This window comes from Erpetoichthys calabaricus, assembly GCF_900747795.2.
Source record: "Erpetoichthys calabaricus chromosome 1 unlocalized genomic scaffold, fErpCal1.3 SUPER_1_unloc_22, whole genome shotgun sequence".
Lineage (NCBI taxonomy): Eukaryota > Metazoa > Chordata > Cladistia > Polypteriformes > Polypteridae > Erpetoichthys > Erpetoichthys calabaricus.
In genome coordinates this window covers 3,144,630-3,172,307 of record NW_026261588.1, presented here as the reverse complement: position 1 = coordinate 3,172,307, position 27,678 = coordinate 3,144,630, and the positions used below count along the sequence as shown (strand labels likewise).

Below are 27,678 nucleotides of genomic sequence, written 5' to 3'. Positions count from 1 at the left end.
AAAATCAACAATAGTCTTGTTGATTGTGCCTATCACATGTGATCTTTTTATTTTACTCTTTTAACTTCTTGGTTCCTATAATTGTGCTCATGTGGTGAGTAGTTGAAATTGAAAAAAATGAACAAGTTGAGTCTCTATTCACTTGCAACTTAAGTCTTATGATAGCTTATGCTTATCAAAGTTTGTTCATAAATTAAAGCAATATTTATTTAGCGTTGTAAGATAATGTCAGTATGAAAGTGGTGGGTTAAAAACTAAACTTTTTTTTCTTTTAAACTTTATACAGGAATCAAGCTTCACTGCAGTTCTGAATGTGGCAAACAGTTTTCAGACAGAAGCCATCTTTGGTGCCACAAAAGAATTCACACAGGAGAGAAGCCATTTTGCTGCTCTGAATGTGGGAAACAATTCTCTTACAGTAGTAAATTTCAGATACACATTAAAACTCACTCAGGAGAGAAGCCGTATTGCTGCTCTGAATGTGGGAAAAAATTTTCACGAAGATTCCACCTTCAAAGGCACCGAAAAATTCACACAGGGGAGAAGCCATATGACTGTGCTGAATGTGGCAAAAAGTTTTCACAAAGATTCCAACTTCAAAGGCACCAAAGACTTCACACAGGAGAGAAGCCGTATTGCTGCCTTGAATGTGGTAAACAATTCTCATGCCTTGGTTATCTTCAGACACACGTTAAAATTCACACAGGAGAGAAGCGATATTGCTGTTCTGTATGTGGCAAACAATTCTTTTACAGTAGTTTTCTTCAGAAACACATTAAAACTCACTCAGGAGAGAAGCCGTATTGCTGCTCTGAATGTGGGAAAAGGTTTTCACAGAGAAGCCATCTTAAGAGCCACCAACGAATTCACTCAGGAGAGAAGCCGTACGACTGTTCTGAATGTGGTAAACAGTTTTCAGAGAGAAGCAATTTTCAGCGCCATCAAATAATTCACACAGGACAGAAGCCATATTGCTGTTCTGAATGTGGAAAACAATTCGTTTGCAGTAGTTTTCTTCAGAAACACATTAAAACTCACTCAGTAGAGAAGCCGTATTGCTGCTCTGAATGTGGCCAAACGTTTTCACAGAAAAGCCATCTTAAGAGCCACCAAAGAATTCACACAGGGAAGCCATATGACTGTTCAGAATGTGGCAAAATGTTTTCACAGAGAAGCTATCTTCAGAGCCACCAAAGAATTCACACAGGGGAGAAGCCATATGACTGTTCTGAATGTGGCAAAAAGTTTTCACGAAGTTTCCAACTTCAAAGGCACCGAAGAATTCACACAGGAGAGAAGCCATATCAATGTTTTGAATGTGGCAAAAAGTTTTCACAGAGAAGCTGTCTTAAGAAACATCAAAGAATACACACGAGGGATAAAAATAACACAAACTCCCCCATCTTGTCCACAGATGAACACAGTACAATATGCTAAGCAGCAGAAGAAAGAATTCAAAAAGTCTGATGAAAACAGAAAAGATCTAATTGGAGAAACAAGTAAAGTGGTAAATACACTGCCCACCTCCAGCAGCCTCATGTGCACACAGAACTCACCCATGCATGGCTTACGAGGGGCAAACTAAGACCAAAAGATGTACGCCTCATCATAGGTGCACAAAACAGTGGTTTGCACACAAAGTGTGTCAGATCATAAATGGGGGGGGGAATTAAAAATAACTCGTAATTTTCACTTCTGCCAGAAAGAAGTAGAAGCAGTCAGACATCTTGTTGCTGGGTGCGAGGTACTGATTGCTGAAGGATTATAAACTGCACAACACCACAAAGTGGCCAGGCTTATTTGCTGGAAACTCTGCAAGAAGTACAACTTACCAGCACCAGAAAGACACTGGGACCACAACTCAGACCGCACAATGGAAAATGAGGAGGTACAGGTCAGCTGTGGCACAGCAATACTGACTGACTGAAAAATACAGGCCAGAAAACCAGATGTAAGAAATCCTGGATAACAGAATTATTAGTTCCTCGTGATTTCTCAGTCCTAAGATTGGAGAGGCAAGAAACAAAATACCAAGAAATGCAGTCTGAGATATGACAAGTGAAATGTGGGACAAAAAAAGGAAATGGAAGAAGTGCCTGTTGTTGTAGGATGAACAGGACTGATAAAGAAAAACGTTCAGGCCCATCTTGACAAATTACAATAACTCCTTATGAACTGCAAAAAGAAACCTTATTAGGAACAATGCAGGTTCTTCATTGAGTCCTTGTGGCAAACTTAAGAGAGTGAGAAGTTAAGCAGTACAATGAGACTCTCCTGACTAAAGAGTGATGTTCACTCCTGTTTTGATAGTAAGCACACCAAGACAATTTGGAAGAATTAAACCTGAGAGAAGCTGAATTGTTGTTCTGAATGTGGTAAACAATTCTGGCACAGAAATACTCTTCTGATGCACATTAATATTCACGCAGTGGAGAAGCCATATGGGTGGCATACAGTTTTCATGGAGAAACAACCTTTTGGATACAACATTTATTTGTATTGCTCATTTTCATACAAACAGCTTAGCTCAAACTACTTTACAAGATGAAATAAGAAGGAATATAAAATCATTAGGCAATATTATACAGTATGTAACAAAGAAAAAGATAATGTTGAATGGCCAAGACGGAAAAAAAAAAAAAACTCCAGTTAGGCCCAAGAAAAAAAAATCTGCAGGGGATCCACGGCCAAAATACTGTCCAGCCACCACTAGTCATTCTAGTTAACATTGTATCTAATCAGTCGTCATGGTTTACATGCTTCACATGAAGATTTTGATGATGATGACGATGTGGACATCTGGGACACACGCCATTCAGTCCATAAACATGAGGCAGTGTGGTGTGTTGATCAGGAGGTGGTGGAGCACATCATCACCAAAGAAGAAATGGAGAAGACAGCAGAGAATAGTACAGATTAGTATGGTACTGTAGAACCCAGAGGAAAATGATAATCCAGTGTCCATATAGACTAATAGGGATACAACTAAAATGTAGCTATGAAAAAGCCATTTTAAAATAATGTGTTTTTATCATTATTTTAAATGTTCTGCAGTATTAGCCTGGTGAATTTCTATTGGTAAAGTATTTAAAATTTTAGGTGTGTAACTGCAAAAGGCCACCTCACCAATTCTTTTCAGATTAGCTCTTCAAATTATAAGCAAACCTTCATTTGAAGATCTGAGGTTATGACTGGGAGTGTAAGGGGACAGACATTCCAAAATGTAGGACTGGGTGAGATTATTTAAGGCTGTGTAAACCATTACAGTCGATCTCCTACTTAGAAACAGGTTCCTTTGCAGCAGTCTGTTTGTAAATCCATTCTGTTCATAAATCCAGCATCTGTTGATAAATGTTTTAATTTCAGACAGCTCTTGATTTGGACATATAAACAATGTTTTTTGGTAGTTTTTAATGTGCTTTGAGCAAATTACAAGTATTGTACATGAAATAGTTATTTTTGTTATCATAAAGATCTTCCCACCCCTGCTGCCACCATACGGCGGACATGTGAATTATCCTTAAGTGCTAATTTTGGACTTGAGGACCACTTTGTTCATATATATGAAAGTTCACATCTCAAAAGTTCATAAGTAGAGGACTATATGTCGTAGTATTTTAAAGTCAGTTCTAAATGACACGAGTAACCAATGTAACAACGCTAAAACTGATGAGATGTGCTCAGACTTTCATTTTCTGGTTAAGATTCTTGCTGCTGCATTCTGCACTAACTGTAACTGATTGATGGCTTTCTTAGGTAGTCCTGTAAAGAATACATTATGGTAATCTATTTGACTGAAAACAAAAGTGTGAACTCATTTTTCAATGTCTTATAAAGTTATAAGAGGTCTAACGTTAGCTGTATTCCTGAAGTGGAATGTGATGTGATATGTGATTTCAAATTGAGGTCAGTCAGTGATTACTTCTAAATTCTTTACCTCACATTTCACTGTTAAGCCTAAGGCATCAAGTTTATTTCTAACGCCCTTACAATGTCCATGTTTGCCAATAACTAAGATTTCTCTTTTCTTCTTATTAGTCAGAGAGAGTTACTACTCGTCCATTCAGAAACACAAGTAATACACAGGATCACAAAAGAATTCACACAGGAGAAGCCATTTTGCTGTCCTGAATGTGGAAAACAATTCTGTCACAATAACACTCTTTGCAGTAGAGTGTTGTACCGTGTTAACCATAGATTGATACAGGAGAAAGTAGGGTGAAATGACCCCTTTTACTGGCTAACTAAATAGATTACAAATGCAAGCTGAAGGGGCCTTAGCTGCCTCGAAAGCTTGTATTTGTAACCTATTTAGTTAATGTGAAAATACACCATTTATTGTCTAACTTTCTCCAATAGCACTCTTCACAATTTATTTTTGTATAGGCCAAAATTACAGAAGAAGTGCTGCAATGGGATTTAATGGGCCCTGCCTTTTGACAGCCCCCCAGCCTTGACTCTCTAAGAAGACAAGGAAAAACTCACCTCCCAAAAAAAGAAACATTTGTTGGGATAAAAATGGAAGAAACCTTAGGAAAGGCAGTTCAAAGAGAGATCCCTTTCCAAGTTGGTTGGGCGTGCAGTGGTTGTCAAAGAGAAGGGGGTCAATACACCGCAATAAACAGAACAGAACACAAGTAATCCTCAATACAATATAATAGTGCGATAGAAATATTATTAATAAAGTGCACAATTGAACAGTAGATGATATCACATAATATGATTTGGATTTGGTCAGAGTCCTGGAGACCTCGGCCATCTTGCTGCCATCCCCTATTGCCCATGCCACAGCTGGGCCAGCCAATTCAATCAAAGTACCCCTCTACCTAATGATTCCTGCAATCCTCCATCAGGGATGACTTTTCCTTAGGCAGGCAGAACAACTTGGCAGGTGGGCTGTGGCACCGTCACATTTGAATACCAAGAAGAGAAACAGAATAGGTGAGGGTTAGTATCCAATTCTAACTATCATGTTACTTATGTTTAAGTGCTAATGACTAACAACAGAGATGCAGTCTTTACAGTTAATCAGCAGCTCTAGTCAGGGTGTGCTAAACTGAAATAGTGAGTCTTCAGCCGGGATTTAAAAGCTGAGATCGAAGGGGCATCTCTTATAGTAGCAGGCAGACCAGTCCACAGTTTAGGGGCCTTGTAACTAAAAGCTCGACCCCCCACTGTTATTTTATTAACCCTTGTATTCATAAGCAGAACGGGATCTTAAGATGTTAATGTGCATTTCTGGTTTTAAGTCATGATAAGTTTAAACAAGTAAGCCGGACCTCGGCCATTTAATGCTTTATATGTTTAAAGGAGGATTTTCAAATCCGCCCTAAACTTAACTGGGAGCCAGTGTAAGGATTTAAAAACTGGAGTTATGTGTTTGTATTTTCTTGTTCTTGTAATAATTCTTGCAGAAGCATTTTGGATTAACTGGAAGCTGTATAAAGAACAGTTTGAACTTCCAGTGAACACCACGTTGCAGTAGTAAATCGTACTAGAAATAAATGCATGAATTAATTTCTCTGAATCCTCCTTATTTAGAAAACGCCTTAATTTCCCAACTTTTTTAAGATGGAAGAAACCTGATTTGGACAACTTTGACATGTGTGCTTTAAATGACATACTAGAATCAAAAATAACGCCTAGATTGTGGGCTGATTCAGTAAAATTAATGGTGATTCCAACTGAGTTAAATAACAAAATATTGTGATCCGCGTCATTCCCTCTAACATCTGTTTTATCTGTGTTTAATTCACTAATCCACTCATTTAATTCACTAACACAACTAATTAAAGACAACATCACAGAAACTTCATTTGATCTAAATGAAAGGTATAACTGGGTGTCATCTGCATACGAATGAAAACTAACATGATGTTTCCTAATGAGAGACCCCAGTGGAAGCCTGTAAAGTGAAAACAGTAAAGGTCCCAGTACTGAGCCCTGCGGGACACCATATTGAATTTCTGTGTATAATGATGGAGTCCTGTCAGCACATTTCTGTACTTGTTGGAATCGATTTGATAAATAAGAACTAAACCAGTGCCTGTGAGCCCAACGTCATTTTCCAGCCTGTGCAGTAAAATTGTATGGTCAGTGGTGTCAAACACTGTGCTCAAGTCTTAACTACAGAATTCCAGTGGAGTTTCAAGCATCACAGGATATCAGAATGTCATTTACAACGTGCATTAGTGCCATTTCTGTACCCGCATTAAAACTCACAAAGGGGAGAAGCCAAATGACTGCTGTAAATGTGGCAAAGAGTTTTTACAAAGAAACAACCTTTTGACTTGCAATAGAATTCAAACAGGGAGACGCAGTTTGTCTGTAATAAATGTGGCAAACACTTACCTGAATCACATTTATTGGCCAAATATGCACACATACAAGGAATACAAGGAATTTAACTCCAGTTTTGATGACACTCATTGAGATTCTGTTTTATATTCTGAACTGTGCTGTTTCTTTGTTTTCATGACATCGTGTCAGTAGAGTGCGTGACGTTAACAATGCATTCTGTCCTAAATGACAACTCACAAGCTTTTTATATTCCCTACAGGCCAATGTCTCAGTTTGTTCATTAATTTATTTTGACAGTGTATTTTAATCAGAACTATTATAAACATATTACCCATGTAGATATGTAAAGTTTGGTGAGAATAAATAAAAAGTAACAACACATATAATAGCATTGTTTATGAATAACAAAACTCGTTTATCTGAAATGTTCTCCTTTGTATTTTGATGTTTGATAATGGAATGCTTTACTGTACAGTCGATTTATTCCACTTGTGAAGGTGTACATTGTCGGTATTCTCCATTGCATTTGCCCCCGAGTGTAACGTGTGACAGATGAGCTCACGTAATGGGTGACAAGGCACATCCTCACCCTGATGTCGAGGCTCTTGTCATGAATATTCCCATCTTGTGCTTTTTCTCGTTCCTGCCAGTTTACTATTATTATTGGACACGTATGTAGAGGAAATGTGTGTCTTATTTTATGTCTATGAAAGGAAGGACAGTAAAGCCTTGAATGACACTGAGTGTTGATACTTTGGGTGACACGACAGGTGAGGAGCAGGGAACGTTAAATGTGACAGTGACTGCGGGGGATTGTGGAACTGAAGATGGTTTAAGAACACAGAAACGACAAAAGCTTAGTCTATCTGCAATTCTATTTACATCATTGATTTATCTGTTGTGTTGCAGTTCAGAAGATTACTTATTTACCCCCCGGCGCAGCCTTTGATAAGATGCATTCAGAAGGAAAGGATGTTGCTGACAAAGTCAGGTGCTTTTTTGAAGGTTTGGCTCCAGATGTGCTTATCCAGCTGCCCCTTCTTGTCAGTACTTGAGTGATCTTTATGTCCACCTCTGGATGAATTCGCAAAGTTTCTTTACAACTTTTTTGTCTCATTAACACAGAACTCCCGAAGCTTTCCTAAAATTGCAGAAGACAGTTGTGATTAGTTATGCAGAGCTCGCTTTTACTCGCATTGCTTTTTGGAAATCAGTAATACAAATCAGCTACAGATCTGGGAATCACTGAATAGTAAAAACGTTTAATGAGAGTGTCTTGTGCATATACTGGTGTAATGACCACGTCAGCTTTAGTGAAGCGTTTCTTAGCCTCTCTGATATGATCGACATGGGGTAGAATAGACACTGGACTGTTATAAATGCAAAGAATTATTATTATTATTATTATATAGCGCTTTTCTCACTACTCAATGCGCTCAGCAATTGCAGGTTAAGAACCTAGCTTAAGGGCCCAACAGAGCAGAGTCCCTACTGGCATTTATGGGATTCAAACCAGCAACCTTCCGATTGCCAGTGCAGATCCCTAGCCTCCGAGCCACCTTGCGCAGAATATGCTCATCAATTTGTTACAGATTCTAGGTGGACGCCCCAAGTAAATCGTTCATATTGTCTCCTAAACGTATTTGTAAACTAACAGACAAGAACTACATAACTGTCATTTTCTAAACTTTGGGCAAGGAGCATATGCGATGCCCCAACTAGGAATTGAACTCCACAGTTAAAAGTATGCCACACATGAAGAAAAACAAATATATCAGCATCTTTAAAAGACTGAGAGCAGTAATATCAAAGGGTTCCTCCGTGGTCAGATACTAACAGAGGAGAAGAGATAAAGTACTGAAATCTTATCCTATACAATCTAAACATAAATTTTCTTCTTATTTCAGCTGCTCCCGTTAGGGGTTGCCACAGCGGATCATCTTCTTCCATATCTTTCTGTCCTCTGCATCTTATTCTTTAACACCCATCACCTGCATGTCCTCTCTCACCACATCCATAAACCTCCTCTTAGGCCTTCTTCTTCTCCTCTTCCCTGGCAGCTCTATCCTCAGCATCCTTCTCCCAATATATTTAGCATCTCTCCTCTGCATATGTCCAAACCAACGCAATCTCACCTCTCTGTCTCCCAACTGTCCCACCTGAGCTGACCTCTAATGTCCTCATTTCTAATCCTGTCCATCCTCGTCACACACAATGCAAATCTTATCATCTTTAACTCTGCCACCTCCAGCTCTGTCTCCTGTGCCACCGTCTCCAGCCCATATAACACAGCTGGTCTCACTACTGTCCTGTAGACCTTCCCTTTCACTCTCGCTGATACCCGTCTGTCACAAATCACTCCTGACACTCTTCTCCACCCTGCCTGCACTCTCTTTTTCACTTCTCTTCCACAATTCCCATTACGCTGTACTGTGGCTCCCAACTATTTAAACTCCTCCACCTTCACTAACTCTACTCCCTGCATCCTCACCATTCCACTGACCTCCCTCTCATTTACTCACATGTATTCTGTCTTGTTCCTACTGACCTTCATTCCTCTCCTCTCTAGAGCATATCTCCACCTCTCCAGGGTCTCCTCAACCTGCTCCTTACTATCATTACAGATCACAATGTCATAAGCAAACATCATAGTCCATGGAGACTCCCGTCTACGTACTTCTCTGCCACTCCCAGCTCCCTCATACAATACCACAGCTCCTCTCAAGGCCCCCTGTCATATGTTTTTTCCAGGTCTACAAAGACACAATGTAACTCCTTCTGGCCTTCTCTATACTTCTCCATCAACATCCTCAGAGCAAACATCACATCTGTGGTGCTCTTTCTTGGCATGAAACCATCCTGCTGCTCACTAATCATCACCTCACTACTTAACTGAGCTTCCACTACTCTTTCCTATAACTTCATGCTGTGGCTCATCAGTTTTATCCCCCTGTAGTAACTACAGTCCTGCACATCCCCCTTATTCTTAAATATTGGCACCAGTACACTTCTTCTCCACTCCTCAGACATCCTCTCACTTTCCAAGATTCCATTAAACAATCTGGTTATAAACTCCACTGCCATCTCTCCTAAACACCTCCATGCTTCCACAGGTATGTCATCTGGACCAACGGCCTTTCCATTTTTCATCCTCTTCATCACTGTCCTTACTTCCTCCTTGCTAATCCGTTGCACTTCCTGATTCACTATCTCCACATCATCCGACCTCTCTCTCATTTGCTTCATTCTTCAGCCTCTCACAGTACTCTTTCCATCTGCTGCACACACTCTCCTTGCTTGTGAGTACGTTTCCATCTTTATCACCCTAACCTGCTGCTCATTTTTCCCAGCTCAGCCCCTCTTTCTAGCCCACCGGTCCTTTTCACCCTCATTAATGTCCAACCTCTCATACAACTCATCATACGCCTTTTCTTTAGCCTTCACCACCTCTCTCTTCACCTTGCAATGTATCTCCTTGTACTCTTGTCTACTTTCTGCATCTCTCTGACTATCCCACTTATTCTTCACCATCCTCTTCCTCTGTATACTCTCCTGTATTTCCTCATTCCACCACCAGGTTTCCTTTTCCTCCTTCCTCTGTCCAGATGTCACACCAAGCACCCTTCTTGCTGTCACCCTTACTACATCTGCTGTAGTTGTCCAGCTGTCTGGTGACTCTTCACTGCCACCCAGTGCCCGTCTCACCTCCTCCCTAAACTCAACCTTGCAGTCTTCCTTTTTCAACTTCCGCCATTTGATCCTTGGCTCTGCCCTCACTCTCTTCCTCTTCTTGATCTCCAACGTCATCCTCCAGACCACCACCCTATGCTGCTTAACTACACTTTCCTCTGTCACCACTTTGCAGTCTTCAAACTCCTTCAGATTGACTCTTCTGCATAGGATGTAATCTACCTGTGTGCATCTTCCTCCTCTCTTGTACGTCATCCTATGTTCCTCCCTCTTCTTAAAATATGTATTCACCATAGCCATGTCCATCCTTTTGGCAAAATCCACTGTCCTCTGACCTTCTTCATTCCTCTCCTTGACACCATACCTACCCATCACCTCCTCATCTCCTCTGTTCCCTTCACCAACATGTCCATTGAAATCTACTCCAATCACCACTGTCTGGCCCTTGGGTACACTGTTCATCACTTCATCCAACTCACTCCAAAAATCTTCTTTCTCACCCATCGCACACCCAACTTGCGGTGCATATGCACTAACAACATTCATCATCACACCTCCAATTTTCCATCTTCATAATCATCACTCTGTCTGACACATTACAGGAAAGTCTTTAACAATTTAGAAATGGCAGACATCATCTGCACAAAACTACCATGAAAGTTTGTTAACGTTGAAGGTACAAAAACACGGCAGATTACTTGGTATTACAGTTTAGACACATTACTCCAAGAACTCCAACATAAGGAAGTAAACTGAAAAGAATAAAAAGGTAACCTGGTGCACCACTGGAGTCAATCTGAATTTTATGCAAAGCCTGCTTTACCACACAAGGACTAATGAAGCGTTTCCAAGATGCTTGTAAAAGTTTTTTTTCGTCTTCTATCCACAGTCGAGGAGTTCTCGTGAAACTCATCTTGTCGAATTTGAAGAGTTGCCAGTACCGCTGAGTGATGGCCCACTTCAAGTACTGAATATAAATCAATTACTACAGTGAAAATGATGATTAATACAAACACAAAGGTTCACGGTACAAACATAACCATGCAATATGCAATTATTAAAAAATAAGAAGAAAACTGCAAATTTCAAACATTTTCATTTTGAAGCACACTTACTTCCACTGTCAAAAATATGAACAATTAGTTTTGTTGCTACTTCTTCTTCTTCATTTGTCTAATGGAGTTTCGTCACTGCAGCTTCTTTTTTGTCTCCTTTTGTTTAATGGAGTTTCGTCGCTTGGTACAACGGCGGGTTATTTAAGAGGAAACTCTACAAGGCGGAACCTCAAAGTGGTAGGGATCACAAACTGTGAAACATTTGGTTAAAGTTACACTTCAAACGTTGATAATTGGACAGGTGAGTTTTTTTGATTATTGTATTTCATCGAAGCTGTGAATTAGCACGATATGATTTGCTGAAGTCGAACTTGATTGACAGTTATCCTGCCTCCTGATCCACCCTGATCTGCAGCAATACACTTCTCTATCTGTCTTTACGTGGACGATGTCAGCCTGACGATGCCATAGGGTCACATGACAATTGACAGGTGATGTGCTGGAGATGGAGAGAGGCTGGGTGGCTCAGTGTCTGGCTGTCTTATAGAGGCCAATTAAACCAATGGAGTCAAAAAAGGACAGGCGTTAGTTTGTGGCTGCCACAGAGCCATTTGTTTTGTAAATATTGTAAGGCTTTGGTCTACCCATGGACTGAGTATTTTTTAATTTGGGGGAAGATCTGTAAAATGCCTGTTTTTTTTTTTTTTCTACACTTTTGAGTTTTGCAAGCAATTTGTATAAAATTTTGTAAAATTTTTGGTATGTTGTTAAGCTTTTTGATAAATGTGTATATACAGTGGTGTGAAAAACTATTTGCCCCCTTCCTGATTTCTTATTCTTTTGCATGTTTGTCACACAAAATGTTTCTGATCATCAAACACATTTAACCATTAGTCAAATATAACACAAGTAAACACAAAATGCAGTTTTTAAATGATGGTGTTTATTATTTAGGGAGAAAAAAAATCCAAACCTACATGGCCCTGTGTGAAAAAGTAATTGCCCCCTTGTTAAAAAATAACCTAACTGTGGTGTATCACACCTGAGTTCAATTTCCGTAGCCACCCCCAGGCCTGATTACTGCCACACCTGTTTCAATCAAGAAATCACTTAAATAGGAGCTGCCTGACACAGAGAAGTAGACCAACAGCACCTCAAAAGCTAGACATCATGCCAAGATCCAAAGAAATTCAGGAACAAATGAGAACAGAAGTAATTGAGATCTATCAGTCTGGTAAAGGTTATAAAGCCATTTCTAAAGCTTTGGGACTCCAGTGAACCACAGTGAGAGCCATTATCCACAAATGGCAAAAACATGGAACAGTGGTGAACCTTCCCAGGAGTGGCCGGCCGACTAAAATTACCCCAAGAGCGCAGAGACGACTCATCCGAGAGGTCACAAAAGACCCCAGGACAACGTCTAAAGAACTGCAGGCCTCACTTGCCTCAATTAAGGTCAGTGTTCACGACTCCACCATAAGAAAGAGACTGGGCAAAAACGGCCTGCATGGCAGATTTCCAAGACGCAAACCACTGTTAAGCAAAAAGAACATTAGGGCTCGTCTCAATTTTGCTAAGAAACATCTCAATGATTGCCAAGACTTTTGGGAAAATACCTTGTGGACTGATGAGTCAAAAGTTGAACTTTTTGGAAGGCAAATGTCCCGTTACATCTGGCGTAAAAGGAACACAGCATTTCAGAAAAAGAACATCATACCAACAGTAAAATATGGTGGTGGTAGTGTGATGGTCTGGGGTTGTTTTACTGCTTCAGGACCTGGAAGGCTTGCTGTGATAGATGGAACCATGAATTCTACTGTCTACCAAAAAATCCTGAAGGAGAACGTCTGGCCATCTGTTCGTCAACTCAAGCTGAAGCGATCTTGGGTGCTGCAACAGGACAATGACCCAAAACACACCAGCAAATCCACCTCTGAATGGCTGAAGAAAAACAAAATGAAGACTTTGGAGTGACCTAGTCAAAGTCCTGACCTGAATCCAATTGAGATGCTATGGCATGACCTTAAAAAGGCGGTTCATGCTAGAAAACCCTCAAATAAAGCTGAATTACAACAATTTTGCAAAGATGAGTGGGCCAAAATTCCTCCAGAGCGCTGTAAAAGACTCATTGCAAGTTATCGCAAACGCTTGATTGCAGTTATTGCTGCTAAGGGTGGCCCAACCAGTTATTAGGTTCAGGGGGCAATTACTTTTTCACATAGGGCCATGTAGGTTTGGATTTTTTTTTCTCCCTAAATAATAAAAACCACCATTTACAAACTGCATTTTGTGTTTACTTGTGTTATATTTGACTAATGGTTAAATGTGTTTCCATCCATCCATCCATTTTCCAACCCGCTGAATCCGAACACAGGGTCACGGGGGTCTGCTGGAGCCAATCCCAGCCAACACAGGGCGCAAGGCAGGAAACAAACCCCGGGCAGGGCGCCAGCCCACTGCAGACCACTATAAATATATATATATATATATATATATATAGTGAGCTGGGGAGCTGATCGCACCTCTAGAGAATACAGACGCTGCTGGGAAAACCCCTGAAAAACGTTGACAGATTACCTTCTTTCCCTTTCTAGCAGCTCCTTCGAGTGATATGCCTCTCCCGCGGTACTCTGCTTACTTTAAAAGCTTGTAGAGCTTCTGTCCGATTTGAATTGATTGTGTTGCTTCTCCTTCTCTCTCTCAGACTTTTCCTGCTCCTCTGCATACTTTTAATTGAGAAACGGAAGTGTCCACTCTATCCTGTCAAGGAGCATCCATCCATCCATCGTCTCCCGCTTATCCGAGGTCGGGTCGCGGGGGCAGCAGCTTGAGCAGAGATGCCCAGACTTCCCTCTCCCCGGCCACTTCTTCTAGCTCTTCCTGGAGAATCCCAAGGCGTTCCCAGGCCAGTCGAGAGACATAGTCCCTCCAGCGTGTCCTGGGTCTTCCCCGGGGCCTCCTCCCGGTTAGACGTGCCCGGAACACCTCACCAGGGAGACGTCCAGGAGGCATCCTGATCAGATGCCCGAGCCACCTCATCTGACTCCTCTCGATGCGGAGGAGCAGTGGCTCTACTCTGAGCCCCTCCCGGATGACTGAGCTTCTCACCCTATCTTTAAGGGAGAGCCCAGACACCCTGCGGAGGAAACTCATTTCAGCCGCATGTATTCGTGATCTCGTTCTTTCGGTCACTACCCATAGCTCATGACCATAGGTGAGGGTAGGAACATAGATCGACCGGTAAATTGAGAGCTTCGCCTTGCGGCTCAGCTCCTTTTTTACCATGACAGACCGATGCAACACCCGAATTACTGCGGATGCCGCACCGATCCGCCTGTCGATCTCACGCTCCATTCTTCCCTCACTCGTGAACAAGACCCCGAGATACTTGAACTCCTCCACTTGGGGCAGGATCTCGCTACAAACCCTGAGAGGGCACTCCACCCTTTTCCGGCTGAGGACCATGGTCTCGGATTTGGAGGTGCTGATTCCCATCCCAGCCGCTTCACACTCGGCTGCGAACCGATCCAGAGAGAGCTGAAGATCACGGCCTGATGAAGCAAACAGGACAACATCATCTGCAAAAAGCAGTGACCCAATCCTGAGTCCACCAAACCGGAACCCCTCAACACCCTGGCTGCGCCTAGAAATTCTGTCCATAAAAGTTATGAACAGAATCGGTGACAAAGGGCAGCCCTGGCGGAGTCCAACTCTCACTGGAAACGGGTTCGACTTACTGCCGGTAATGCGGACCAAGCTCTGGCACCGATCGTACAGGGACTGAACAGCCCTTATCAGGGGGTCCAGTACCCCATACTCCCGGAGTACCCCCCACAGGATTCCCCAAGGGACACGGTCGAATGCCTTTTCCAAGTCCACAAAACACATGTAGACTGGTTGGGCAAACTCACTCCTGTCAAGGAGCACGTTTTAAAACCTTTTAAAAGAGACAAATGTTTGTTTGCAGTGTTTGAATAAAATTTCTGTCTCTTCAACCTGCAATTCTGTGACCCAAGCATGACAATATATATTTTTTTGCATAAGAAGAAACTACTATTCCTCCTGGATACGTATAGGTCCCTCCACTCTTCTTTCTCTGTGTCTCTGCACAGAAATCCTTCTAATCACAAACTCTGAAAGAGATGTCCGCTAACTCTTCTCTACCTTCAAGTCTCTCTGAAGTCCCTTCTGCTGTTCCAAAACCTTTGTCGATCTCTCCTAATTATGTTGCTTCTTTCTTTTCACCAAGACTAACTAAAACACTTCAAGACCCCCAAAACACCTTCTGAGTCTCCTCTGTGTCATCCTCCTCTTTCCTCCTTCTCTACTGTAAATGACTTGGACATTTTTGACCCCGACCTGTGCTCTGGACCCCATTGCTTCCCACCTTTCTATAGTCCATTTCTCCTTCCTTGATCCCCTACATCTCTTCTCTTTCCAATGCCTCACTGACCTCCAGTATCTCCTCTACTCTACTATCAGGTGAGGGGACGCTGGCGCACGCTTGTTGTTGCCGCTCCTCCCTGTTAACAACACTTTTCACAAAATTTGCCTTAATTCTACACTTTCTTACGCTTGTTTTATTTCTTTTATTGTACGTATAGTTCATGGATACAGCTGATTCGAATTGCATGGATTTGGCTTAATATTTACAGATTTTATGGACCCCACTTTACTGGGAACAGCCGAGTCTGTGGATCACGGGACGAGACCTACGAACATTTCTTTGTACCTGGCGATCTAGCACCTCGGGATGATCTGTCTCTGTGATTATATTTACTATGCTGATCTGCTCCCGTTTCACCTTACAGTACTTTATGACCCAGAACTGATCTGATGTTCATACTAACCTGGCTTATGGCTTCGGGGCGATCACGACTGAAATTACCAAGCGTTACTGTTTGTGGCTGTGTATTGGAACATCCAAATCCTGCTACCTCCTCCTGCTATGCTTTTGCCGCTCACCTACGCTACAACACCCGCCTGTCCTACCGGTTCCACTGTGCTGTGCTGCTTCTCCACTGCTATTCAGATAAGTATTGCTCAGTATCATGCTAAAATACTCTCATGACAAACTCCTTCTTATTAAACAGTTTGTCCAGAGCAAATGGTCTGACTATAACATCCTAAAGGACGCCGGTATTTTGCAACACCTGAACTATATACATCGCGGGTCAGGTCGCCGCCACCACCGGGCTGCAAATGAAAAGACCACCGGCAGCATTTGCTCAGGAATACGCCGTCCTTCTCATGACCCTGGAAATAGAATTGTCGGTGTGCCAAATTTGCATTATGTGGAATTAAACCCTGATCGCGGCTCTGTGCAAAAAGAAGCCTCATTAACTAACATTGCATTGTTTAACTCGAGGTCTCTTAATGGCAAAGCATTGGTGTTGTCAGAACTCATCACTGACACCAAACTTGATATTCTGTGTCTAACGGAGACTCGGCAAAAACCAAACGAATTTGCGTCTCTCACAGAGGCGACTCCAATTGGTTTCACTTTCCACACAGAGCCTCGCAGCTCAAGACAAGGCGGCGGACTTGCAGTAATTGTCAGAGCAGATTTAAACATTAAAAGAATCCCAATTGACTGCCCATTGTCTTTTGAGTGCCTGGCTCTTAAACTAATAACGGAATCAGGTCCTGTCTCACTCATTGTTCTTTATCGTCCCCCAAAATACAATGCATCCTTCTTATCCGATCTGATTGAACTTTTCACCCACCTAAGCTCTTACTCTCAGAGAATTATCCTTCTTGGTGATTTCAACATCCATATTGACACCCCCACATCTAAACTGAAAAATGAATTCCTGTCCTTACTGGACTGCTTTGACTTGACACAACATGTTGATTTTCCAACCCATTCTGGCGGTCATATATTGGACCTGATCTGCACTTCTGGACTATCTGTTGCCAACATTTACAGCACTGATTTGGGACTCTCTGACCATAAAGCAGTATTTTTCACTGTCTCATTACCTCTCCCTCCTCTTACCTGTAAACGACAAATTTCTTACAGAAACCTTAAAAATATCTGTTCCTCTATCCTTTCTGGATCCATTTCTGATCTTTTACTGTCTGCACCTATTCCACCAACACTAGATAGTCTTGTTGTCCACTATAACTCAGCCCTTCACTCAGCATTAGATAAAACAGCTCCTTTAAAACATAAGGAGGTTTCCTTTAAGCGCTCAGCTCCTTGGTATAACTCAGAATTGCGATCTATGAAAGCAGCTGACGCCTTGAGAGAATGTCACGTAAGACTGGCCTCACCGTGCACATCCAGGCTTTCTCTGACCACCAAAGAGCTTACAGAGAAGCACTAACTTCTGCCAAGAACACCTATTATGGCAAAATAATAGAAAGTGGCCATGATAACCCAAGGGTTTTGTTCTCTGTAGTTAATAAACTACTCGAACCCACATCTGGTCCAACTACCTCTTCTACTGAAGTCTGTGAGGAATTCCTCCACTTTTTCCGTAACAAAATTAAAGATCTAAATAATTCAACTAACATAAATATATCATCTGTTTATATCTCTCCCTGTTTTCCCACTCCATCCAGCTCCTTCTCTAAGTTCTCACCAGTCACATCTGCGTTTGTTAATAACCTGCTTTGTAAGATGAGGCCGACTACTTGTGTACTGGACCCCATCCCCACCACACTACTTAAATCCTGCCTTCATGCCATAATCCCGACTGTTACAACAATAATAAACTCATCCCTCGACACTGGCTCTGTGCCGCTCACTTTTAAAATTGCTTCTGTAACCCCAATGTTAATAAAGTCTGGTCTTGATGCTGACAATCTTAACAATTTCCGGCCTATTTCCCACTTACCTTTCCTGTCAAAAGTTCTTGAGCGTGTTGTAGCTTCCCAACTCACCAATTACCTAACCTCTAATAATTTGATGGAACCCTTTCAGTCTGTTTCAGGGTGCGGCACAGCTGTGAAACTGCTCTGCTACGGGTAACCAATGATTTGCTTATGGCAGCAGACTCTGGACAAACTAGCATATTAATTCTGTTAGACCTCAGTGCAGCATTTGACACTCAGGTCAGACATGACATCCTACTGTCCAGAATGGAGAACATGCTGGGTATCTCTGGCACTGCCCTCCAGTGGTTCAAGTCCTATCTGACTGATAAGCAAGAGTTTGTTAGTCTTGGTGACAGCAGGTCCAGCTCAGCGCCAGTCACACAAGGAGCTCCTCAGGGCTCTGTCCTCGGTCCTCTGCTTTTCTGTATTTACATGCTTCCCCTTGGCCATATTATCTGTAGTTATGGATTGGGTTATCATTTTTATGCAGATGATACTCAACTCTACTTCAGTGTTAAAAGTGGAACTTCATCAGAGCTTTCTCAGCTCACAACCTGCCTTAGTGAAATTAAAACCTGGATGGAGCAGAACTCTTTAAAATTAAATTGTAATAAAACTGAACTCCTACAAATTGCGACTAAAGCACAACTTAATAAAATGAGCTCCTTCCCAGTCCATCTTGGCGGTGATCTCATCAGACCTGCCTCTATTGTAAAAAATCTTGGTGTCATTTTTGATTCCTCCCTCACTTATTCCGCCCACATAAACCACATTAAGAAACTTTCTTACTTTCACCTCCGTAACATATCCCGTGTTCGCTCCTTCCTCTCCTTCTCTAATGCTGAGAAACTTGTCCATGCTTTTATCACATCCCGCATCGATTATTGTAATTCCCTACTGGCAGGTGCCCCTTCTAATCTTCTATCACAGCTCCAGCTTATTCAAAACTCAGCTGCAAGAGTCCTTACTTGAACCAGCAGCAGCGAGCACATCACACCCATCCTGCTTCACCTTCACTGGCTCCCTGTGTCCTACAGAATCGAATATAAAATCCTACTAATAACCTACAAAGCCTTAAATAACCTCACGCCAAACTACATCAGTGACCTTCTCCATCACTATGTGCCTGCCCGCCCACTAAGGTCCTCTGATTCTGGTAATCTTGTTGTGCCCCTCACTAATCTACACTCCATGGGTGACAGCAGGGCCTTCAGCTGTATAGCGCCCAGACTCTGGAATGACCTACCAAAATTAATCAGGTCAGCTGACTCCATGAATTCTTTTAAAAAACAACTCAAAACTCATCTGTTCAGTTTGTCTTTTAGCTCTACTTGACTTTATTACCTTTCTCTCAGTTTACTTCTCTGTCAAGATGACAATGTAACCTGTGTGTGTGTGCGAGACCATCGATTATGTTGTCTGTTTCTTTTTTTTCAGAATTCACTGTCTTAATCTCCTTTATTTATTTATCTGGTTTGTACAATGCTATATACTGTGTATGCTGCCGTTCTTTATTATATTCTGTAACTGCCTTGAGAATGGGAAAGGCGCTATATAAATGTATTATTATTATTACTGATTTCAAGACATCTCAAGAAGCCCCTCTCAGCCCATTTGCCTTTCTCCTTTCTGTCCAAGACCCTAGAATGCATAGTCCACAGTTCTCTCTGACTATAATCGACTAGATCTACTTCAGTGTGGATTCTCCAAGAGTCCCGCTGCTGAGACTCCACTGCTTTCTGTCACAAATGCTCTTAGAGCTCCTTCTCCCTCCTCTGTCCTCATCCTCCTTGCTCATTCATCAGCCTTTGTAATGGTTCACCACCCCCTGCTTATCTCTTCTCCTAATTAAGTTGGAATAAGCGGCTCTGCTTTGAACAGGTTCAAGTCCTCCCTCTCGGACCGATCCGTTTGTGTCTCCTGGTCTGACTCCTTTCTTGTCTTTTCCACAGAAACTTTCTACAGGTTTGCTTCAGCGATTGCTGTCGGGTCCATTGGGTTGGTTTACAGTTTATTATTGCTTACCAGTATTGGCGTGCCACACGATAACGTGCAGTGAATCCACTTATAGTATTCCTCCTCTTAATTTCTCTGTACGTTTCCTCAGAGATTGATGCGCTTGCTCCTTCCTGAGTGGCTCGTCTTGTCTCCACCCTAGCAGCCCTCTTCTTCCGTCGGCCATCTTTTCGCATTAAAAATGATTAAGTCGGTGTTTGTGTTGCAACTACTTAGTACGTTTTCCTAACTTTTTCACTTAACCCGACACTCGAGAATGATTTAAGATATGAAGAGGGAGGGGAAGTGATGGCGAAGGTGGTAGCGATGAGAACAGCACCTGCAAGGCCACCCTGCTATCAGAAGTTGATCCTACAATATAATAAATCCATCCATCCATCCATCCTTTATCCAACCTGCTATATCCTAACTACAGGGTCACGGGGGTCTGCTGGAGCCAATCCCAGCCAAAACAGGGCGCAAGGCAGGAAACAAACCCCGGGCAGGGTGCCAGCCCACCGCAGACAATAAAATAAAATAAAATTTAAAAGCAGAATAACCTTGGAGGTCAATCGTCACCTGGAAAGCGAATAGTAGGGGTCACAAAATTATTAAAAAAATTATTATTATTATAATTATTATTATTAAAAGTTCGCTGATGACACTGCTATCGTGGGCTGCATCAGGAATGGGCTGGAGGAGGAGTATAGGGACCTAATCAATGACTTTGTTAAATGGTGCGACTCAAACCACCTACAACTGAACACCAGCAAAACCAAAGAGCTGGTGGTGGATTTTAGGAGGCCCAGACCCCTCATAGACCCAGTGATCATCAAAGGTGACTGTGTGCAGATGGTGCAGACCTATAAATATCTGGGAGTGCAGCTGGATGATAAATTAGACTGGACTGCCAATACTGATGCGCTGTGCAAGAGAGGACAGAGCCGGTTATACTACCTTAGAAGGCTGGCGTCCTTCAACATCTGCAATAAGATGCTGCAGATGTTCTATCAGACAGTTGTGGCGAGCGCCCTCTTCTACGCAGTGTTGTGCTGGGGAGGCAGCATTAAGAAGAAGGACGCCTCACGCCTGGACAAACTGGTGAGGAAGGCAAGCTCTATTGTTGGCATGAAGCTGGACAGTTTAACATCTGTGGCAGAGCGAAGGGCGCTCAGCAGGCTCCTATCAATTATGGAGAATCCACTGCATCCACTTAATAGTATCATCTCTAGACAGAGGAGCAGCTTCAGCAACAGACTGCTGTCACTGTCCTGCTCCACTGACAGATTGAGGAGATCGTTTCTCCCCCAAACTATGCGACTCTTTAATTCCACCCAGAGGGGTAAACGTTAACATTCAACATTATACATAGTTTTTGTCTGTTTTTCTGTTTTTCACCTGCATTGTTATCATTTTTTAATTTAATATTATTTATTGTATCAGTATGCTGCTGCTGAAGAATGTGAATTTCCCATTGGGATTAATAAAGTATCTATCTATCTATCTATCTATCTATCTATCTATCTATCTATCTATCTATCTACAAGCTTCCCAACTTTGCTCCCTTAAGGACTCGGCAGGTTCCAGCCTCCCGCTCTTGTCCCTGGTACACTGGTGAGCTCAGAGCTCTGAGAGCCACTGGCCGGCATCTTGAACGGCTTTATATGGAAACGGGCCTCCTAGTTCATTCACAGCTTTACACCGAGCACACGCTTAAATATCGGGACACCCTTAACACGGCTCGCTCCAACTATTATTCCTCTGTCATAAATGGTGCTAAGACAAGGCTGAGAACTCTTTTTAGGACTGTTCATAAACTCCTCCAGCACCCCCTCCTCTAGCATGATGCCCCAAAACAGCTGAACAGTGTCAGGCTTTCTAACATTTGCTTAAATACCAAAATTGATCAAATCGATCACAATTTCCCCTCCACCCCTCAATCACTCACTCATTCTGATCTGCCATCTCCATCATCAAGACTCACCTGTTTCTCGCCTGTTGACTCTCTCGCCATCTCTGAACTTATTAATAAGTCTAATGCCTCCTCCTATCCCCCCACTTCTCTGCTCATCCATAATTCGTATTCCTGTTGCCTCATTGGTAAGTGCAGGTTTCATTTCAGGTTCTCTCCCTACTGCCCTCAAAACTGCTGCAGTTACCCCAATCCTTAAAAAAAACCTGACCGGGATCCTTCTCCTCTCTCTCTCTCCAGTTACAGGCCCATCTCTGATCTCCCTTTTTTTTGGCTAAGGTGATGGAACTCGTGGTTGCACTCCATGCTTTTCTACTAGACAATACACTGTATGAGCCTTTTCAGTCACAGCACAGCACTGAGACGGCTCTTCTCCATGTAGTCAGTGACCTTCTCCGGTCTGCAGATTGCGGTTCCCTTAATATTCTCCTCCTTCTTGACTTAAGTGCAGCATTTGACACAGTTAGTCATGAAATCCTCCGCTGTAGGCACCTCTGGCTTAGCCCTTCAATGGCTCACATCATTATTTTGCCTTATACAATTTCTTGTATTAGGAATTTGTTAGTTTTTGCACACCCCTTGGGGTCAGAGCACAGGGTCAGCCATTGTACAGCGACCCCTGGAGCAACTACAGGTTAAGGGTCTTGATCAAGGGCCCAGCAGAGTAGGATCGCTTTTTGGCAGTGATGGAGATTCCTCAGAGCCACCACTCTGCCCCAGTATATATATTAGATATTATATACAATACTGTGCAAAAGTTTTAGGCAGGTGTGAAACAATGCTGTAAACAAAGAATGCTTTCCGAAATATAAATGATGATTGTTTATTGTTATCAATGTACAAAATGCAAAGTGAGCGAACAAAAGACAAATCTAAATCAAATCAATATTTGGTGTTCCTACCTTTTGCCTTCAAACCAGCATCAATTCTTACAGGTCCACTTGCACAAAGTCAGGGATTTTGTAGGATTCTAGTCAGGTGTCTGATCAACCAATTCTACCCAACAGGTGCTAATGATCATCAATGTCACACGTAGGTTGAAACACAGTCATTAACTGAAACAGAAACAGCTTCAAACTGGGTGAGGAACAGCCAAACTCTGCTACCAAGGTGAGGTTGTGGAAGACAGTTTCATGTCATGGCAAGATTGAGCACAGCAACAAGACACAAGGTAGTTCTACTGCATCAGCAAGGTCTCTCCCAGACAAAGATCTCAAAGCAGACTGGGGTTTCAAGATGTGCTGTTCAAGCTCTTTTGAAGAAGCACAAAGAAACGGGCAATGTTGAGGATCGTAGACGCAGTGGTCGACCAAGGAAACTTAGTGCAGCAGATGAAAGAAACATCAAGCTTATTACCCTTCGAAATCAGAAGATGTCCAGCAGTGCCATCAGCTCAGAACCAGTGGGACCCAGGTACACCCATCTACTGTCTGGAGAAGTCTGGCCAGATGTGGTCTTCATGGAAGAGTTGTAGCCACCGACGTGGAAACAAGGCCAAGCGACTCAAGTATGCACGAAAACATAGGAACTGGGGTGCAGAAAAATGGCAGCAGGTGCTCTGGACTGATGAGTCAAAATTTGAAATATTTGGCTGTAGCAGAAGGCAGTTTGTTCGTCGAAGGGCTGGAGAGCGGTACAATAATGAGTGTCTGCAGGCAACAGTGAAGCATGGTGGAGGTTCATTGAACGTTTGGGGCTGCATTTCTGCAAACGGAGTTGGAGATTTGGTCAGGATTAATGGTGTTCTCAATGCTGAGAAATACAGGCAGATACTTATCCATCATGCAATACCATCAGGGAGGCGTATGATTGGCCCCAAATTTATTCTGCAGCAGGACAACGACCCCAAACATACAGCCAAAGTCATTAAGAACTATCTTCAGTGTAAAGAAGAACAAGAAGTCCTGGTATGAAGTGATGGTATGGCCCCCACAGAGCCCTGATCTCAACATCATCGAGTGTGTGTGGGATTACATGAAGAGACAGAAGGATGTGAGGAAGCCTACATTCACAGAAGATCTGGGGTTAGTTCTGCAAGATGTCTGGAACAACCTACCAGCCGAGTTCCTTCAAAAACTGTGTGCAAGTGTACCTAGAAGAATTGGTGCTGTTTTGAAGGCAAAGGGTGGTCACACCAAATATTGATTTGATTTTCGATTTCTCTTTTGTTCATTCACTGCATTTTGTTGATTGATGAAAATAAATGATTAACACTTCCATTTGTGAAAGCATTCTTTGTTTACAGCATTTTTTCACACCTGCCTAAAACTTTTGCACAGTACTGTATATATATATATATATATATATATATATATATATATATATATATATATATATATATATATATATATATATGGTTGAAATAGTTTACTGTCAAATAAATGCAAAGAGTACGCGACACGTGTTTCGCCCTCATTCTGGGCTTATCAGGTGTACACACTCCACTGCACTCCCTCTCGGGAATCGAACCTCGGACGTCAGCGCCAGAGGCGATGCCCCTAACGTTGCGCCACGGCGTGTGGTTCGTTTATTTGACAGCATGTAGATCTGGGTAATTACATTCACGGCATTCGAAGTCTGAATCACAATCTGATTGTATGGGTGGTTACCTACCAGGTAACGCTTGTGGTATATAATAGGTAACAGTTTGTCACACTTGGCCGATATTAATCCTGCACCTCACCCGTGTCACATGGTGTCCCTCAGGGTTCAGTCCATTACTTTTTCCACTTTATATCCTTCCTTTGGGTCAGATTATTCACAGACATGGCCTTAATTTCCACTGATATGCAGATGATATCCAGTTCTATCTCAGTACAGACTCGCCTTCCAGCAGACTCACTGACTGCATCACTGATCTTAAACTATGGTTGGAAAATCACTCTCTCAAACTTAATGCCAATAAAACAGCAGTGTTACTGGTAGGTCCAAAATCCCAACTTTCTAAGTCATCCAATTTCTCTGTTTCTGTTGATGGTCCACTTGTCAAACCTGCTCCGGTTTGATTATTCACTTAAGGTCTCTTTCCAAAATTTCATTCTATCATCTCCGTCACATTGCTCACCTCCATCCATTTCTGTCCTGTCCTGAAGCTCAGACTCTAGTTCATTGTTTTCATGATGTCTCATATTGATTACTGTAATTCCCTTTTCAATGACCTCCCTGCAAAATCTACACAGAAGCTCCAGGACATTCAAAACTCCACAGCCACACAAAGCGTTTTGCTCACATCTCTCCAGCTTCACTGGTTACCGGTTCCATCCAGGATTAAATTCAAGATTTGTCTTCTCACCTTCAAAGCCCTCCTGTACCTCACTCAGCTCCTTACACTCCTTGTCCCTCACTCAGTCATCTCCTGACTGTCACACACACCAGACTCTCCACCCGGGGAGGGCAGGCAGCTCCTTCAGTATTATGGCCCCTCAACTCTGGAACTCTCTTCCTCAGTCTCTCTGAGTTTGCTCCTCTTTCTGCACTTTTAAATCTCAACTCAAAACTTGTGTCGTCTGTGTAATTTTTTTTTATTGTGCATGTAAAGCGACCTTAGGTTTGTGAGAAGCGCTCAATAAATGTAACTTATTATTACGTAGTATATGTGTACCAAATTTCAGGTCAAACGGTTTGTGAGCTACAGGGGATTTAAAATCCTGGACAGACAAATGGACAGCCACGGTAGCGTATTATAGAAGAAGATATTTTGATTTACATAACTATGAGAGCACCAAAATCCTTGAAGTTCTTAAATCCAGCCATATCCTTTTTTTCCATTCATTATCCATGCTACTATATCCTAACTACAGGGTCATGGGGGTCTGCTGGAGCCAATCCCAGCCAACACAGGACGCAAGGCAGGAAACAAACCCTGGGCAGGGCGCCAGCCCACCTCAGGATCCTTATGCTATTTTTGTAATCATTTCTTATGTGTAAATTTGCTTTGTTGTGTAATAAAAATAAGGAAAGTAACCTGCTTAGTAAAGCCCTGAAGACACAGCCTACGATGAATCTCAGCAGAATAACAAAGTATTTCCATAATATTCTCATTATGGTCAACTAATATGGAACTGAACTGACAATACAGCCTTGTGAGCGGTGGATCGATACGCTGAGTTCAGATCGGGCCGTGCTGTAAAGTGGAGTTTATTTTATTTTCTTCATTAAGCACATGTGCAGTGCGTCACTTCAGCTCAGATATGATATCACACACTCCATTAATTATTAACACTTGTGTAAAACAGATTGGTCAGCACCGTAAACTGTGTAATAAAGTAGACTTTCAATACACATGTGTGCAGATCAGACAGCGCAGATCGGATAGTGACAATGGGTCCAGCTGAAGGGGTCTGCGATTGAGTAGTTCACTGGACAGCCAAATGAATCACAGTGTTTTGTCACCTGGTGTACTGGACTTGAGTCAGATAAATCCTCCCTCAACCCTGACCTTCACCATAATGTAACCGGGTGTCATCACTGATGTATAATATAAAGCAACACCCTCCTCAATGGAGTGGAGCTCTGGAGGTCCGCACTAAGAGTCTGTTGAAAAAGTTAAATGTAAGATTAGGATAAGAAGGGTAGGCATCAAGAAAGGCATTTGGTGTTTTATCGATTCATCCTGCTTTATCAAACTGTACTACTGTAACACAAACTGACAGACCTGTGGTCTCCTACCACACAGAGAGTCGACAACTTTAACAGCGGAAAGAAATCCCCACAAAATAAGGAAGAAACTAACTGTGTGCAATGAAGAGACTTGTATTATGATTATTATTTTATTTTTTTGTTCACGCCTCATAGCTGTATTTGTAACAATTTTGAAAACCCTCTAATTACACAGCTTGAAAGCATAAAGGTGCATGCATGTAATAAATCAGTTATTTGAAGGATCCTAAGAATAACAGCAAGTAATCGCAGATTTTAAAACATGTGAATTGTTAAACCACAGAATATGTGGATATCAGGTCACAAACACCAGGCCAACGGTTCAAAGACTCCTTCAAACACTTCATAAAAATGAACAAAACCTCCAGACAAATGTCGCACATCACTGTTATAAACTCAGGCAGCGTGATTCTATCGACACGTTATCAAACGTGGAGTAACTGTGTTGTGAGCATGTGCAGTAATCCTAAACAGCACGGCTCGACAGATAGCACGTTACAATAAAGCACTGGTCATAACAAATCACAGCAAAACCTCCATTGGCGAAGTCTAGTCAGAAATAGAGACCATATATAAAAATGAGAATAGCTACAGAAGAAGATCTGAAAAGGTGAATACGTGCCATGAACGTTGTCAACACGTGTCTTGCTATAAACAGATTCAGTTTCGATTTCCTGCTCATGAGAACTTCATAGTAATGATGAAGCACTCAGCACCATCCATCCATCCATCCATTTTCCAACCCGCTGAATCCAAACACAGGGTCACGGGGGTCTGCTGGAGCCAATCCCAGCCAACACAGGGCACAAGGCAGGAACCAATCCCGGGCAGGGTGCCAACCCACCGCAGGACACACACAAACACACCCACACACCAAGCACACACTAGGGCCGATTTAGAATCACCAATCCACCTAACCTGCATGTCTTTGGACTGTGGGAGGAAACCGGAGCACCCGGAGGAAACCCACGCAGACACGGGGAGAACATGCAAACTCCACACAGGGAGGACCCGGGAAGTGAACCCAGGTCTCCCAACTGCGAGGCAGCAGCGCTACCCACTGCGCCACCGTGCCGCCCCACTCAGCACTAATGGAGAAGAAATGAAATGAGGGAATGTGATCGTCAACAACCGGCTACTCAGACATTTATGTCACTACATACAGTTAAAGAGTCCACACAGACA

At 42.4% G+C, this 27,678-nt stretch overlaps 2 protein-coding genes across 6 annotated transcripts in view; one reads left to right on the top strand and one right to left on the bottom strand.

Moving 5' to 3' along the window:
* Window positions 1–2,058, top strand: part of LOC114669349 (zinc finger protein OZF-like) — a 106,622-nt gene extending 104,564 nt beyond the window's left edge. The window contains exon 4 of one of the 2 annotated variants that reach the window (XR_007933956.1): window positions 1,823–2,058. Coding sequence is in view for 1 of the 2 variants with exons in the window: in XM_051921732.1 (XP_051777692.1) it covers window positions 828–1,437 (610 nt within the window). In the remaining variant the exon portion in view is untranslated. Of the gene's footprint in view, window positions 1–827 lie in introns of both variants that reach the window. The other variant, XM_051921732.1, reaches the window with a different exon arrangement.
* Window positions 1–27,678, bottom strand: part of LOC114669326 (zinc finger protein OZF-like) — a 523,681-nt gene that overhangs the window by 66,089 nt on the left and 429,914 nt on the right. The window lies entirely within an intron of this gene.